The following is a 17,098-nucleotide window of genomic DNA, read 5'->3' as shown; positions in this document are numbered from 1 at the left end:
TTTCTTAATCCCAATATACATACGCAAGGAGAACAAGGCCATAGAATCATAGAATTGTCTAGGTTGGAAGGGACCTTTAAGATCATCAAGTCCAACCATCAACCTAACACTGCCAAAACCACCACTAAACCATGTCCCTAAGCACCACGTCTGCCCATCTTTTAAATACCTCCAGGGGTGGCAATTCCATCATTTCACTGGGCAGCCTGTTCCAGTGTTTGATAATCTTTTTGGTGAAGAAATTTTTCCTAATATCCAATCTAAACCTTCCCTGGTGGAACTTGAGGCCACTTCCTCTTGTCCTATTGCATGTTACTTGGGAAAAGAGACCGACTCTCACCTCTCTACAGCCTCCTTTCAGGTAGTTGTAGAGCACGATAAGGTCTCCCCTGAGCCTCCTTTTCTCCAAACTAGACAACTTCAGTTCCCTCAGCTGCTCCACATAGGACTTGTTCTCTAGACCCCTCACCAGCTTCGTTGCCCATCTCTGGACTCACTCCAGAATCTCAATGTCTAAACACAGTATTTGAGGTGGGGCCTCATCAGGGCTGAGTACAGGGGGATGATCACTACTTTAGTCCTGCTCACCACACTATTCCTGATACAGGCCAGGATGCTGCTGCTTGAGGTGTGTTCTGCTTCAGGAGAGACTACGAAAGTCATTTAGACACTTCAGTAACCTGATAAGTGGATGGAGTTTCTGATTAAGTTGGCCTGTGCATATATTGCGGAAACTAAATATTTTTTTAAAATGTGGTCCTTAGTAACCAACTGAATAGAAAGTTTCATATTTTTTAAAATACTTTGGATAGGGGATAAGATCGTTTGCCTCCTCTCTGATGGTGAAGAACTAGGGAATTGAATAAACTAATAAATAAAATGGTAAAGTCATAGAGATGTCATAGAGAAACCAGCCAGTAGGACAGCACACCAGACAAAACTGACTTCAACAGAGATGATCTTAATGGGGAGCTTATATGGCATATATGTGCCACCTTCTCTTCTGCACAACCTGGGATCCACTGCTCAGTTTTCCCTTCAGGTAAATTTACCCCAACGAAAACCTGCATTTTCAGAAGGAATCTTTACCCATGGGAAATCATACATGACTTTGCACCTTCACAGTCATGCCTCCTCTTTATTATCAAAATTCTCTGCCGAATTTTCCATACAAGACAATCTGTAAGTTCCTTATGCTCAGCTTCAAAGGCAGATAATAAAAAAAATATACCAAAGTAAAGGTATAAAAGCCAAATTGTTCCAAGAGCACCATAAATAGTGAAACCTGGATTTCCAGAGGTTACTATCTCACGTCTCCTTTCCCACTCCACCCCAGATACTCACAGGTCATTTCTGTGTCCGCAGTCTACTCAGTACTGTACTTCTGTCCTCCTCCCACATCCCTGCTATTCCCAAAGTCCTACGTGTGTGCTACAGTACCTAATGAAAGTAATTTGATTTATGCATATTGGCTCACCACCATGTGCATGCCGATTTACCAATGGACTGCTACCAAACAGCACATACAACTGGTGTGCACTGGCCCCTGCCTGCTCTGCATAGGCACAATTTTGGGCCACTACTCCATTTCAAGCTGCTGATACTCACAAAGTAAATAAGACTGTGCTTAACTTTGAGACAACTACACCTGTAACAAACTTAGTTGAAAGTAATCTGTATGTAAAATAATTTTTAGAAGGCCTTTTACAAAAAGGAAATACTTTCATCACCTAAGTTTCAATATTTAAGGAAATTAGATAAAAAACCAATCTAAACTCTGAAGCAGATAGAACAGCATAATTTCCAGCTGAAGCTGGCACTCTGTATTAGGCCATTTTAGCAGCAGCGGAAACAAATTAAAAGACTGTAGTAAACCAGAAATTAATAATCAGTGTTCTTCCCACTTTGTTTCATTTTCTTTTAATGTCTGACTTTCCTCTCCAAGATCTCACCTCCCAGACACTATTGAATGTTAAAGAACTGTGAAGATAACTTATGAAATCAAAACAGCACAGTAATTTTCACTCTGACTTGACTCTGAGTTCTTGTAAGATTCTATTGAGAATTCAATCACCTTACCTGGGAAACTAGCAACGTTGATCCAGGTAACACCAAAAATGTCAATGTATTCTCCTTGTGATAGGAGGTTATTTTGCCCATCTGTTATCATGACTGCAACTACAGGTAGTTATTTCAATAACTTTTTTTGACAAGTAGGTTAATAGTTTTTCTGCATTTAGTCACTTCTGTTTTCATGAGTCATGAATGAAAAAAAGGCATTATGCGATCTTAAAAAGAAATAATAACTACTTGTTTAAAAAACACTTTAGTCGTTTGCATTCATTTGTAAACTTAGGAATGGTAGTGTTATACTTTTTGATCACACGTGGCTGAGAAGGGACAACCAGATGCGTCTGTGAAGCAGATGTCAACACCTCATTATAATAATTGCCATGAAGAACTCTGCCTATGCCAGAGCTAACTGTAGCAGTGCTAAAACATGTGCGAGTATGAGAGCTGCAGAGGTTCTGCCCTTCCCATCCTTGTGCCAGTAAAAGGCATCTGAGGGCAGGATGGGCAGACGAGAGGGAGAACTCACCATGAATAGAGTGGGCCAAGAATATATCCTTCGGTGTTTTCCAATATTACTCATGGAGACATGGATGCAGAAGAGATGCTAGAATTCACCAAAGGTGAAAAAGGAGTGCCAAGATGAGTTCTCTGGATGTCCTGGACTATCGCTAACAATATCTTTGTTTTGAAGTGGAATTGCATGTGGTAAAGGTTAAAAATAATCCTCACCAATTTTGAATATAAAAATCAGAGAGTTTTTTCTTGTGTTTAACTCAAGTACTCAGATAATTTCTGTGAAATTTGTCTGTAGAATAGCCCCAGAAAGAGCAGTATCACCATAACCAAAGGGGTAGGGAGCTCTGGCACAGGAAATAAAAACAGGCAGACATGAGTGGGAGGCATTCAAAGGTTGAGAATGTCTCAAGTAGCTGTAACTATGTGTTACAACATCTCAGTTAGAGGTTGGAATAAATTAGGACAATGCCAGGAAGCTTACATTTTATCTCCAAAATCACAGAAGTTGCTCTTGTCAGGTGAGAATCATGTACTTCAGTGCAGGACTTATCCCTCTCTACCGCCACCCTTCCCTCCCACACTTTGCGGGCATTTCTTTCTCCAAAATTTCTGTGCTCCAGTTTGCCGCCTTTCTGAATGTGGGCAGTAAATCCATATTCACAGAATAGCCATCAGGGCTATTTCATGTTCTACAGCATCCAATGAGGAATTCAGAGGAGAAAGGCTTTCTCTGTCTATGGAGAATCTCACCCTTCAAATTTCAGTTCACAGGGGCCAGAGCTGAAGACATTTCCAAACTAGGTGTAGATAAACATTCACCAGACATTACTGAGCTATAAACTGCAGAAGGCAGAGGCTTTCTAGAGAGCTTTTTAACCCTTGTTGCTTTTAGATGGAACAGGTTCCTCAGCTGTTCTGTTTCTGCTGCCCTCGTTAGAATTTCAATATGCACAAGGGACTGAATATTCATAAGAGCAATACAGCTTGTTTTCGGGCTCAGTAAGTGTTCAGGCTTTATTTAGGAGACAGTTCAGTTGAAGGTTTTGATCACTTTGTCACCTCATTTGTAAGATAAAAAATAACTAAGGATTAATCCACTGTTATTTTTATTACCTGTGAAGTTAATGTATAGGTAGATAACACAGCCAGTGATTTGTTCCACAACAGTTATAACCATTAGCCTGGTCCTGTAAGTCTTATTTGTGTGAGCTGTCCTTACTCAAAAGGAAAATCCCAATGAAGATAATGAGAGCACTTCTGGCAGGAAAGGTTCCAGAGTTGATCTTTAATTAAAGTCCCCTTTAAAAATGTCATTGTAGAAATATTGCTCTTACATTCACGCTGTAAGCGACATGAAGAGTCAGTGAAGGTTAATTGCTTTGAAATTATACTTGTAGCTTTCTTAATTAGACTCTGAACTGGAGATTTCAAACTATCTTTCCAAGGATAACAAAGCACAGCAAAACTAACTGTTGTCTAAAGAAGGCCCTCCAATTAATGCAAATTCCTGTTCATACCTTCTCTTTGGTAATTTTGGAGGTTGTACAAACCCTTTAGGGGTAAATTTAGCGCTTGAACCTTTACCTAACACCCATTTGAAAAAAAATGGGTTACAATGGTTACAAAGCTACAAAGGGCGGTTGTGTGCAGGCACGCATCAATGTGCATCTTTGCTCCACAGGATCCTCAGACACCGAAACGTTAAATGTCTGACACTCACCATACAAAAAGGTATGTTCCAAGCAAATGTCTATTGCTGGAAGCAGTACAAACTAAAAGCACAGATGTTGTCTGAAGTAGTAATCACTATAGGAGAAGTGTATTCTTCAGTGCAGGAAAAATGCTCAACCCTCTGCACTCCCAGGTAAACCACTGGTGGTAGACAGCTATTGTTGGCTGAGGCAATAGCAGGTTTGGTTTTACCTCATTTAACATCAGAGAAAGAAAATCATCAGCTGTAGTAGCAGCAGCAACAACATGAGCCTGCAGTATTCCAGTAAGAATATTACCACACACCCCTGTAGTCTATTTGTTCGAAAATGGGTGTATTATTATCACTTTCTATTTGTTTTCATTTTGCCCGACTTTTAAGGCCGCAGCTGACTTTTTGTTTACCTAAAAGAAAGTGTTTATTAATGGTTATCAGGCATTTTTCACATCGTGTACCTAAAACAGGATCACTTTGGGATGAAGAACACATTCATGGTCTTGTCTGTTTCAGATTTGGCACATCACAGCCTCAAAACTGCTAAAGTAAAATAGTTGTGAAAGTACTGAATCTCTCCTCTACCTTTTTCTGCCCTTCCCCCCAAATCGCCCTGCCACTTCTTAACTTCTTAATTTTAAATTGCTTCACTCAGGAATATTCATCTGAGATAGAATGAGCTTTAGGTATTTTTCAGTGATGCCCTGTTTCATTCAGTGTGCCAGGCAACTAAAATTTGCAGAATCAGAGAGAATTTAAAAAACCCATTACAGGGCGTTTCCAAGTTTGGTTGCACAAAGATTTGTTTAAGAGCGGGAATCTTACAGAACTGTGATTCCCTGTTTATAAAAAGTCATTTACAAATGTATAGTTATACTGTAGATATATTCAAACACAAGAACCACCATCCTGGTTCAAAAAAATAAGTGTCCATGCAGCCCTGCGCCTCGTCTCCAGTGGCAGCAGCTCCCTGACCCATCCATGATCTTGGGGTGAAGCAGCTCAGGGGGACGTGGGCACAGATCATCTTGGTAGGGATGGGATTTGTTAGGGACAATCTGAGCACAAAAGAAAGCTTAAAATGTAACTCCACCCTGAGAGACACATATCTTGGAAACCTGACAGGATGAGATCCTCAGGTACCACAAGGGGACACAGTACAAATGAGAATAACCCCATTAACCTCTGGTATACAGGGTCATTTTTGTTCAATTAATCCAGATACTGTTCTAGTCCTCCCAGTTGTGTAAATTTTGAATCTAATTTTCACAGAAGAGATAAATAGTTATTTTAAGTGGTTTATTCAATTATATATTAGATTAATATTTAACCAGAGAGTTTATTGCCTTTGGAAGAAACAAAAATGGGGAAAATAGCTCCTTATATAAAGTTTGAACTCTCTAAATGGCAATTAGAAGCATTTTCCTAGCTAGTATACAGCTATCTAGGAAACTGCAGCTAATTACTACTGTTACTATTCTCAGCTGACTAGCAGTTTACTATCTAAAATAACTAAGCCGCAGTAGAAAAATAACTAATTATCATCATGTCTGATGGAAACCACTTTTCACATATTGTGAATTGTGCATTCTTGTAACTGATAATTTTCAGAAGAAATGCTCTGGCATAAATAAAGCCTTTCCCAAGCTGTGGCTGCAGAAGAGAGATACTACTCAGAAGTCTATCTTGAAAATTATCATTCTGTATTCCACACAATTCCAACAAAATGCTTGCCTCAGCCAGGCAGAGCTTTTTTCCTCCAGAAAGAGGTTTCCTATTACTTAGGAAATAAGATGAATTTTGGTCTTCTCTTGTACTGACAGTTTTGTGATATACCCTATAAGGTATGCCATAATCCCTTTAAAAGGAAACCTGAAGCCATGCTGCAAAAGTTATAGGCACATCTCACAAATGTGATTCTTGCAGTTTTCTTCTTTGCCCGTTTTGGAGGGAGGGCAGATGGTTAGCTGTGTCTCTTAACACAAATTAAGTTTTTTTTCTGAAAGCTAGCCTCTCTCCACATCTGCCCTCTTCCATCTGAATGGGAAAGAAAAAATGCAAGAAAGAAAAAGAACATCAACACGATCTACTAAAATCGCACGTGTTCATTGTACATCAGTATTTCAAAAATATGAATTCTTATTGAAAACAGGCCTGGATCATGCCTTGCTGGTTTTGGTCTTAACTATTTTCCTCTCCAGACTCCGCATGGTAAGTATTGTCAGTCATCTGTCTTTCCATGCTTTTAAAAGCGGCTATCACAAACGAAGACTGTATACTCAGACCATGTTTCAGACGTCATCTGTATCAGACTGGAGACCTAAATAGGAAAACTGTGGCTAGATCAAAAAAGATAAACTGCCTATTATTTGCTGAGGTGAAAACATCTGAGTGTATGAAGAAAGGAAAAAATAAGGAATTCAATTTAAGTTTGTTTTTTTTTTTTTTTAAATCATTTTATATTCAATTAGTAACTTTTTTACTTGTTAAAAACCAAGTAAAAGCTTATTAATGCAACAGTGACAACCGAAACCTGAAGCTTTAATGTAATACGGAGGCAGGATTTTATCAACTTCGGAGCATTTCTATTACTGTTCTGAATAGGCGGCAATTATCAGTGCTGCCCTTGTGAAGGGCAGTGGGTAGAGGTGAAAGAGAAATAATTTTGCTAGCGATCAAACCTTCATCTGGCACAACCGATTCAGACAAATAAAGGTGCCAATCACAGTAATTGCTACATCAGTTAATATGTGTTGGGATAAGCGCAAATAAAAAAATCCATTTCTACTCATACTTTCCCCACGTTTGGGGATAGCTGGGCATCTTTACTATTGGCTCATTATACACAGGTCTTTCAACAGAATGTTTATGTATATCTTGGAATAAGCAGCGATTTGCACAAAGCAAGAAGAAATTTGTACAAGGTAAATGAACCCCAACACAATAGACTTATTGACTGCTCACTGATAGTAATAAAATAATTCCTTTTAACTCTACATTTCCAATTATTTGATATCCGCACTCCACAATCAAAGATTAAAAGCACATACTAAAGGTGTTCCTGAAATGCTCTGCTTCCCAACATACCCTGAAATTCTTGGAACAATTAAAACAGCTGCATGCAACTCACTAGACAAATATTGAACAAGTCATTATATTTCCAAATTCTAGTGAAGCAGAATAAGACAGACAGCCAACAGGCTGGAGCATGACGGGAGCACAAGAATCCTGTCGGAGCCAGAACCTTTTGGGAGAAGGAGGGCAGCTCAGCCAGCATTTATTCACTCCCAGCACAAAAGTAAAAGAAGACTACACAGAAAGCAAAAGCGAAAACGTCAGGCCTGCTGGGGAGTAGGGCTTCAAAGTCTGCAATGATGTAAAAGAAGTGCCAAACAACAGCGGGAATGTTAATGAAACTAGCATAGTATTTAATAAACCCCTCCTGGCAGTTTACCAACACAAACATGAGCAAGGCAGAAGAATGAAAAAAATACTCTGGTTCACATACGCCAATTCTCCTTCCAGCCACAAAACCCCTTTCTTACGTGCTGTAATTTTAAGGGAAGTTAATAGTTAATATTACTATTAATAAAAATATCAATCCAGACATCCCAGTTTCTTCATTTTTTATTATCACTGGCCTATTCTTTAACTAATTTGCACCTACTCTTCCTCTCATAGGGCACAATTACTGACTCATCTTTTTGCTGAACCATTGGAAGACTCTGTAGACTGAACCTATGTCTATTCAGGGCACAGATACTTAGTGGACGTGACCCTGGCTGGTGAGTGATGCTAGGAGCAGACTTCTACTGAAATTTCCCTGGAGATTTGCACCTGGTTTTGGTTTTCTGCTGTATTTAGAAAGACATTACTTATGGCAGAGGAGGTCTATTTTATTCATTCCTATTGCAGCTAATACATCCAATCCCTGAAAAATGGCTCATTCACAGTGAGGCATTTAAGAGCACTACCTCAACTTGGCTTCTCCCTGAATAAAACCACGTATTTCAGACTTTGAGCTGCCTGTGATTTGTGTCACACGAGTCTTCTGTCAGCACCCTACTCAGTGCTGCCTATTCGTTGTGATTTCGTTCTTAGGTAGTCAGTGATTGTTTCCAATATCACGAACACCGTAACTACCCATAAGACACTCTCTTTCTCTGAAATTTGACAGTCCTGAAATTCAACATGGGACCTGAAAGTCATGTGGTTTTTTTTTCCATTTTGCAGCTGAATAAAGGCTTCTGGTAGTCAAATGATTTCTCTAGTGACATTGCTGCATACTGGTGCCATTGGTATGCTTGGACAAGTGTCACTGATAGGTCTTAACACTGGCATTTTGCAAGAAGTTTTGCTTCCATAAAAGTAAAAGATAGAGAACTACAAACAAAATGACGTTCTCTGCTTCCTTTAGAGTTCTGCTTGTTCTATAGTCATAACTAGGAATGAAATGCAGTGTCAGTTTATTTTGACCATCAGTGTTAGAAGGACTAATTTTGATCATGCTAAAGACACAGTAATGCTGAAAAAGAAGTTTTAATCACACCTTTAAGAGACAAAGAACAACTGCAGTTCTGACCCAAAAGAGAATTAGCCTTTTGACTACTTTAGGTATGTAACTGAATTTCCAGTGAATCAAGAGGTACTTTTCTATTGATTTCTTTTAGCTTTGAGCTGGACCTTTAATTATTAGAAACGCAGACAGACTTTATGCTCTCTCAGGCCTCTCTATCTCTCCCTTTGTGTGACAAAGAACTAATTTGAAGCCTCTAGACTTTAAGACATGAACTAAGAAATTGATTTTTTCCAGGGTGAATCCAGAAGGAAAAGTTTTCATCTTGTAATGAAGATATAATAAAATACTCACTGATGGATCCTTTGTTGGCTGAATGGAGCAGTATAGCAGTCATTCTCCTCCAGATCTGGCAGTGTCTCCTTGTCCAGTTTCATTGGCTTTCTAGGTAACCATCCTCGAAACCTGCTTATTTGTTTCTCGATCCTGCAGCACATGAAAAGTGTGAGCATTTGAGATTCTGTGTTTTCATTACATTACAGAGCACTTACAAAGAACACATGCTGGCAAACTAGGCCACTTAATATTTACAACTGGAAAAGAAGCAATGTCTTTTGACTATTTTGAGGTAGACCAAATTATACACGCTGAACTTGATTATTAACCAGCTTTCAGCGAAGGAGCATCTTATTTTGTCTCAACAGAAAAGCATTGCTGATGATAGTACATGATGCTCTAAATCTTCTCAAGATCTTGACAACTCTCTAAACCTTTATTTCTCGGCTTTTCAGTTAGTTTAAATTTCAGGTTTAATTAACACATTAGACTTTGGACATATAAACATTATAACAGCAGAGATTGTGACAGAGAGCTTTGGCAGCTGAACCCCAGCAAGTTGCATGCCTTTACTGCTCTCTTACCTTGCAATTGATGCTATAAAAAAATAGGCTACTGTGTTCATTTGGTTCAATTGTAGTATCTTGGTGTACTACAACCTCCATGAAACCAGAATATTCAGTGTATAGATTAACAGGTGACAGCTACACAGATTCTTACATTTAGAAGGTGAAAGCAAACTACGATCAAGGTGGAGAAAGGGCAGATTTAATTGCAAGTGCACTCAGGCAAAGATGCACCCTGAAATGAAGGGAAAGGGAAGAAGCAGAGCTGATTGGAGAAGACAATCTAAACCAAATTCACATCCACACTAACATGTTATAATGAAAAACACATAAGAAAGATGAGACACGTCTGGCATAACGAGCCCTACTCTCTCAGAAGTTCCTGACACCTTCAAGTCCTGATCAGTGATCCCTGCCTGCAAAAATCATAGACTGCAAATTATGGACTATGCACATACTTCTGTCACTGAATGAATCTTTCCGGGACTGGAGCTAAAGGGCACGACTTGACATTCTTTGAAGTTTAAGTCCAGTTCTGGGTGAAGTTCAAGGACTGGAAATGTAGTTGTTGCTCTTCTTTTGACAGAAGTCAGTGCAATAACTCTATGACCAGCAATGTGAGCGCTGCACTGCTGCTTTGAGGGAGGGCAATCCATTACCCAAGCAGCTGAGTGTGTGGGAAGGTGACATGAATTATTGCATACTTTCATTTAAAATACATATAATATTTCCTGGAATATTCAACCTTCTCCCATTGGATATTTTTTTCTTGGATGAGAACGCTAATGCTAATTTTTAAACATGGGCACATTTCAAAATTGTAACCAAATTAGCTCTACTTGCTTTGGTACCATTTGTGTATTCCCATTCTGGGAATAGCGTATGTCGGGGACCGTTATTTACCATCAGGACTGTTTGGAAGAACTGGAATGTGTATGCAAACATAACATAAGACTAAATTAATCATAAACTCTTCATGGGCAGTGTTTGCACTGGCCCAGCAGTTCAAAGCACAGGAGGAGGTAGCTTGCAAATGTCCGTTCACGAGTCCAGGCGAGATCACGGAATCACGGAGTTTTCAGAGTTGGAAGGGACCTCTAGAGATCATCTAGTCCAACTCCCCTGCTAAAGCAGGATTGCCCAGAGTACATTACTCAGGACTGCATCCAGGCGGGTCTTGAAAATCTCCAGAGAAGGGCACTCCACCACCTCCCTGGGCAGCCTGTTCCAGTGCTCTGTCACCCTCACCGTAAAGAAGTTTTTCGTGTATTTGAACGGAACTTCCTATGTTCTAACTTGTGCCCATTACCCCTCGTCCTGTTACTTGGAACCATTGAAAAGAGCCTGGCTCCATCCTCCTTCAACCCACCCTCTAGATACTTGTAAGCATTAATAAGGTCTCCCCTCAGCCTTCTCTTCTCCAGGCTAAAGAGATGCCAGATGCAGGGCTGTAAAGGGCCTGACCAACCATAACTCTCCAGTTGCAGCATCCAGCCTGACAGCCTTGAGCTACTCTGTGCAGACACTGATAGGAATGACAAGGGAAAAGTAAGTTCTCTACAGGGGAATTCCCTGTCTCTTGGCTTCCAGGCTTTCCTCTGTAAAGGCCACAAGCCCTGCATTACTGTATATTCAGCAGGCTTACTGACTCCGGGTATGGAAAAAGGAAGAGGAATCAGGCAGAAGGGTTTTCTAAATATCCCATTCCGTGCTTGTTTGCTAAATAAATCGTTTGAATCCTCTAAGCTATTAACACCCTTGCTAATCTGCAATCCTTTCCCATTCATCCTGCAAGTCAATGTGCACTTTTGAGATAGGCGCGCTGCAGGTTTATCACACCAGGCATGCACGAATGCAGGCACAGAGTGCTTTCCCCACTTAAGAGCAATGAATTATTCATGTTGGCTGCTCACTGAGTGCACCCAGAATTTGACTGGTTTGCCATTCCCAAGACTGAGATTGCTTGGCATGCTCAGTGAGCCTGCTGGCAAACAGGTCTGAGAAGGCTGCAAAGCCTTGCTGCAAGGCCCAGAACATACACTACGGCAAAACCATCCCTAGGGAAAAAAGAAACAACTGGTTATCTCCTTGGAAAAGAAAAATTACCAAATTCTTAAATTGCCTCCAGCTTACTCCAACAGTGCCATCAGCCAGCAGTGAAGGCTCTGTACTCTATATGAATATCTCTCTCAAAAAAAGCTGAAAGAGTGGTGTTTGTGCTAACAAACACAGACACGAAGTGTTAAAAATCTACTGTGTTTTATCACTTCTTCAAGGCTAATCCATGCCTTACTCTCCCTTATGGAGACGCTTATATACTCAGCTGAATAGGGGAACGGTGTTTGGAAAGCAGAGCAACCTACACAAGAACAACAGAGCGCATGGAGTGATGAGGCACTGTAGAGTGAGCCACAATGAAAGAGGAGAGTGGAAGATCTGATAATAATATCCTTCTCAAATTCCTTCTTTAAAAACACTTGTTACCCTCATAAGGCAAAAAATAATCCTTTTAACTCACACAGTGTCTCAAAGACAGTCTCTTCCACTTCAATCCTGGCCCTGCTCTAGAAGTCTGGTCTTCACTCAGTACACTCTTTCTGAAGATACTTATTGTGCTTAACTCACACAAAGGGTTGCTCAAGTAATTTCAAAGAATCTGTTTTCTCACTAGGAAGAGAGGTAGGGATAGAATTGTTTTTTCAAAGGAAAGAGGAAGTTAGGAAAATAAAAAAAAAAGAAGTTTTGAATCAAGACTGATTTTTACTTGTGGGTCAGCTTTGATAGAGCTTTATGCACATTGTAGTGCTAGAGATTGTGTTAGTTTAATTTTTAACCACAATGCAGGTACTGTATAGGTACCTGATACCCCTCCTTTTCTCTAAAATGTATTAGGGAAATTTTATTATTTGAAATTTTGAGATCACTAGAATTTTTCAGAGAGAAAATTCAAGTCACGTCGACAAGTTGCAAGTGACCTGCTCTGCGCTTTGCCTTGTAACAAAAGTCCTCTTTAAAATAAATTTTACCCAAATGTCAATACAAAGTTTGGCTCAGCTCAAAAAATGGACTAAGGCTTCAGTTACTTCTAATCTTCACTGAACTAGAAGTGTAGGAAATATATACTTTTATTGCAGCTGTATATCTGAGTTTCACATAAATGAAAATAAAGCTGAATATGTTTTCTTTTTTTCCACTGGGACTCTTCAGTTATAGCTTTTCCGCCTCAAGTAGCTATTTATAGACCTGAACATAAAAATTGAATTTAGCCAAGTGTTCTCATCACTCAAGAACTAAAATACCAGAAAAAGATCATACCTGTTTCCGTACTGACTTCAAATCGCATCCTGACTCATAAGAAAATGAACGTGAAGCAGAATTTCATACACCACATATAAATGTTAGAATCTTCACCTACTCCTTCCTATCTATTGCTTTAGTCAAAGCAGCCATGTCTTAACTAAAATCAAGACAAATCCTAAAGTTAACAGGCGCTATAGTATTTACTGTAAGGTGGGGACGGAAAGTGGGGAGCATCAACGAGCTTTAGAAGAATTGTGTGCATCTATTAGCCTGTGCTGACTAGGTAAATGCCTTAACTCCACAACGAGCCCATTTGGTGCTTACTAATATAAAGAAGCATATACTATAATGTGAGATCAGTGTCGGTACTCTCAAGTCACCAGCACACGGTGATGGAATTTAATATATAGAATGCTTTTTAATAAGCTTATACAGCAGAATCATAATATGTGATTTATTTTCCCACGGATGTTCAACTACTAACATTATCTGCAAAGTGATACAGCTGTTTACTCCAGACTGCAGATTTTCCAAATTTAATTCTTTGTCAGAGGTTCAAAGGAATATTTCCACTGACCTCAGAGCAACACAGTAAATCAAATGCTAGACCCTTTTGAAAACTGCATCAACAGCACTGTGGCATCAAATGCCAACATATGATCTGGTCTTTTCCAAGCCTATGTATTTTTTAGGCTTTTTGGAGACATTTTCATTTAATTGTCCAAAGTGTTGAAAAGAAAATGCGAACTACAGCCTTGAAAGTTTTCTGTTGCATTGTCAGACACAAACCGGGCATCAAAGATACCCTTAAAGATACTTAATAATTGAGTGAAAGCACTTCAAAGATTCTTGAAAAATATTAATCTTTCAAGCTCAATAACGTTACACCAGAGACGAACCTGGTTCATTGCCTTCCTATCTACCAACAAAATACTAAGCATCCCAACAGAGAAAGCCATAAATAAATAATGCCATCGCTATTACAAGTAAGCAAGGTGCACGGAAATGAAAAAAAAGCTGTAACTGTGGTATTTTAACCCTGAGAAACTCACTAATGAGCTACATGAAAATAGAGAGAGGTATTGTTTGCACTAACACACTTCTTCTTCTTTAAAAGACTCCATCAATTGAAAAATATCTCCTTATTCCTAAAGAAGGCAACACTGATAAAATGCCTCTTTTACATTGCAGATGCCTTACAAAACGCAATTTCTGTATTTGTTTTTGCAGATGTGTCTGTGTGTAATCACTCCCTCCACCCTTCCTAAAAACATAGCTAATAAACCTTTTCTTCCAGCTTGACCTTAACAATTATTTTTGTTATTGAGTCCAAATGAACATAAAAGGGACTGGCATAAGAATTGTACTCACCTATTCATGAACTTGTATCGGCGGTGCAGGTAATAGATTTTTCTCCTGGAAGAACAGCAAAAATGAAGCCAGTCGAGAAGAAAACCCATCGTCAGTTACAGTATGAACTAGCAAGGAAGGAAAGGAGATTGAAGACAGAAGCCTGTAAGAGGTGGAGGAAGAGACTAAAAGAGAGATTAACAGAACTGTCACCGGAAGCCACACAGACTCTGGTGGCATTTGAATTGCAAGAAGGTCATAATTTTCCCATTGTCTTCTCCTTTTCTGCTATTTTGTCATATATGAAAGCTGAGGACCCAAAGATGTTTCTATTTTAAAGAAGTCCCTAAACTGTTGCAGGAATTCTATAGGGCTGATACAAATATGCATAAATTATCCCACATCCACTAGGGAATGGTTAAAGCCGCATTTGGTGAAATACACGGGGAAATCACTTAGAAAAGCCAGGAAAGTGGTACCTGATGCTGCAATATGCCGTAACACATGCAGTACCAACTGGGACCAGTGCTTGCTGTTGGGGTAACATCCCTTGAAACAGAATATAGGCTACACAAGCAAATAAGTACGTCCTTGCCCCCACTCCCCCCAAGTAGGCAGCCGCTCCCTCTGCACCTCGTACAGGCACAGCTGATTTCTGCTGTCAGTGCAATGAGCTGTGTGAGCGTGCGTGTGGGGAACAAGTGAGCAGACAAGGGTGCACGAGCAGACGCATGCTGACCACACTCTTGGCCTTCTCCCCGACCAGCCCTGCAGGGTAGAGCGGCCCCCTAACCATCCTGTGTAGATCCAGAACAGGGAGTCCACCTCCTGTCCCACTCTGCTGCTGGCAGCTCTTGTTCTCCTCATACGTGCCTATAACACCAGAGCTATCAGGATTTGACCCATCACCTTCAGCAGAGAGATCTCATCGTCATGAGAGTTCAGAAAATCCGAGGGCTTTTAGGTGCGGGTTTGGGACTGATAATCCTTACTGGAAGATTTGGGTGCACGCCTGAACTCGGGTTTCCTCCTCCAGAGGCTTTGTCATCTGCTGAAGGTCATTGCTAAATCAAGGTGGTTTCTGTGTAGTCTGAGAGGTTCCACCATGTAATGCTGAACTGTACCACTTATGGAAAATGAAGGGCTCACATCACACATATTCTGAATAGTTGTGTATATTAAATGTACTGTAGGAATGTTATTAGTGTCTTGAAAGCAAGAATGGTTGAGAGCTTTCTAAAATAAGACAGCACTGATGCTTTATAAACTATAGGAAAAACCTGATTAGTATTCCAGGTCAATTTTCAAAACTTAGAATTTAAATAGCACACAATATTTTGACATTATTTTTATTATCGGTGTCCATAGTGTGCTGCTGAAGTGAAAATTTCAAAACAATTTCATGTTGCCCAGCCTACTTCGGCCAACTCCTCCACAAGATAGTGTTATTTATCTTGCTCTACTTAGCAGGAGCAGAGAAGGGTCAAAGCTAAGTGTTTCTGAAGAAGCCACGCACTTCTCGATTTTGCTTCAAATATTCAGAGGTATCCACTGTTTTGGCACCCCTGTTTTGAAACAGCAAGGATTTTATTTGCTGCTGTGTGGACCTTAGACAATTCCAACCTAAAATATCGGGAGCTGTAAGCAAATAGCAGCTTTTAAAGCAAGGGGTTGGACAAGGGCACCTGGAAACAGGCAGTCTAGACTAGGGGACATGATGTAAAATGCTGGTCCTTGTTTTTAAACGGTAAACAGTACTGTTGCTCCTAAAATAAAATTTAAGAGCTTGCCCAGCAGACATTAGTAAATCACCATGATTTCCTCTTAACAATACTGTAATAATTCTCTCTCTGTGGATGTGGAAAGAATGAAGCCGTGGTCCTGAAGCAGGTCAAGAAACCTTTAGTATTTTCGATGCTTTCTATACAATCTGTATGGCATCTACTTTGCTACCTGCTGAGGGATAGATTTCAAACAAGGGACTTCAGGAAAGAACAAGCTGCTAACACTGACTAAAATCTGAGCTCCTGGTATATTTCTTAACCATGAGACCTTATCCTCCTGCTGGGGCAGGTTCATCTCAAGGAATGCCGCAGAAGTCAAAGGAGGTACGCTTTTGTCCCAGCCCATTGTTTCTATGGCTGGAACACTTTTTTAAAAAGAATATGAATATCTTGCAATAACTTGTGATAGCATTTCAATTTTTCTCTTTAGCACTAAAAGCACAAGAAAGAACAGTTGAAGATTTGCTGTGAAAGTGAAAACCAATATATATACTGAATAAGCCTGCAATTTTGTCCTTAATTCATATCCATCTTTCCTAGCAAGTTCTGTACTGCTACAGCTTGTCTCATACAGAGGCTTTTATCCATCCTTAAGTAAGAAGAAAACAGAAGAAATCCTACAAAGGACACCAACTCACTAGTTGCATATTCTGGGTCTGATCCTTTTCTTGTTCAGGAGTAATTCCATTAAAATCAATGGAGTTATGCATCTATAAACCCTGCTAATTGAAAAAAGAATCAAGACCTCTCAGTTCATGGGTTTTGGTCAGTTCCAGTGGAAGTCTTTATGCTATTTTAACAGTTCTGATAACCAGCAGAGTAAAAATGAATATTTTATACAGAAAATTTCATAGCCCAACATGCAAATAATATTTAGTAAATGATAAAATTAATCTGAATGACAGTGTGGAATGAATTTGGTTATCAGTAGCATGTAAGTTCTTTATTTTCT

At 39.7% G+C, this 17,098-nt stretch overlaps 1 protein-coding gene across 1 annotated transcript in view; it reads right to left on the bottom strand.

Moving 5' to 3' along the window:
* ANO4 (anoctamin 4) overlaps nucleotides 1-17,098 on the bottom strand; it is a gene marked incomplete at both ends in the record, with an annotated part of 135,102 nt that overhangs the window by 52,549 nt on the left and 65,455 nt on the right. The window contains 2 exons of the mRNA XM_082498353.1: nucleotides 9,165-9,296; nucleotides 14,384-14,428. Of these exons, the coding sequence (XP_082354479.1) occupies nucleotides 9,165-9,296; nucleotides 14,384-14,428 (177 nt within the window). The remainder of the gene's footprint in view (nucleotides 1-9,164; nucleotides 9,297-14,383; nucleotides 14,429-17,098) is intronic.

Source organism: Vanellus vanellus (assembly GCF_965231255.1).
Source record: "Vanellus vanellus genome assembly, chromosome: 1".
NCBI lineage: Eukaryota > Metazoa > Chordata > Aves > Charadriiformes > Charadriidae > Vanellus > Vanellus vanellus.
This window is presented reverse-complemented; position numbering and strand designations above follow the sequence as displayed.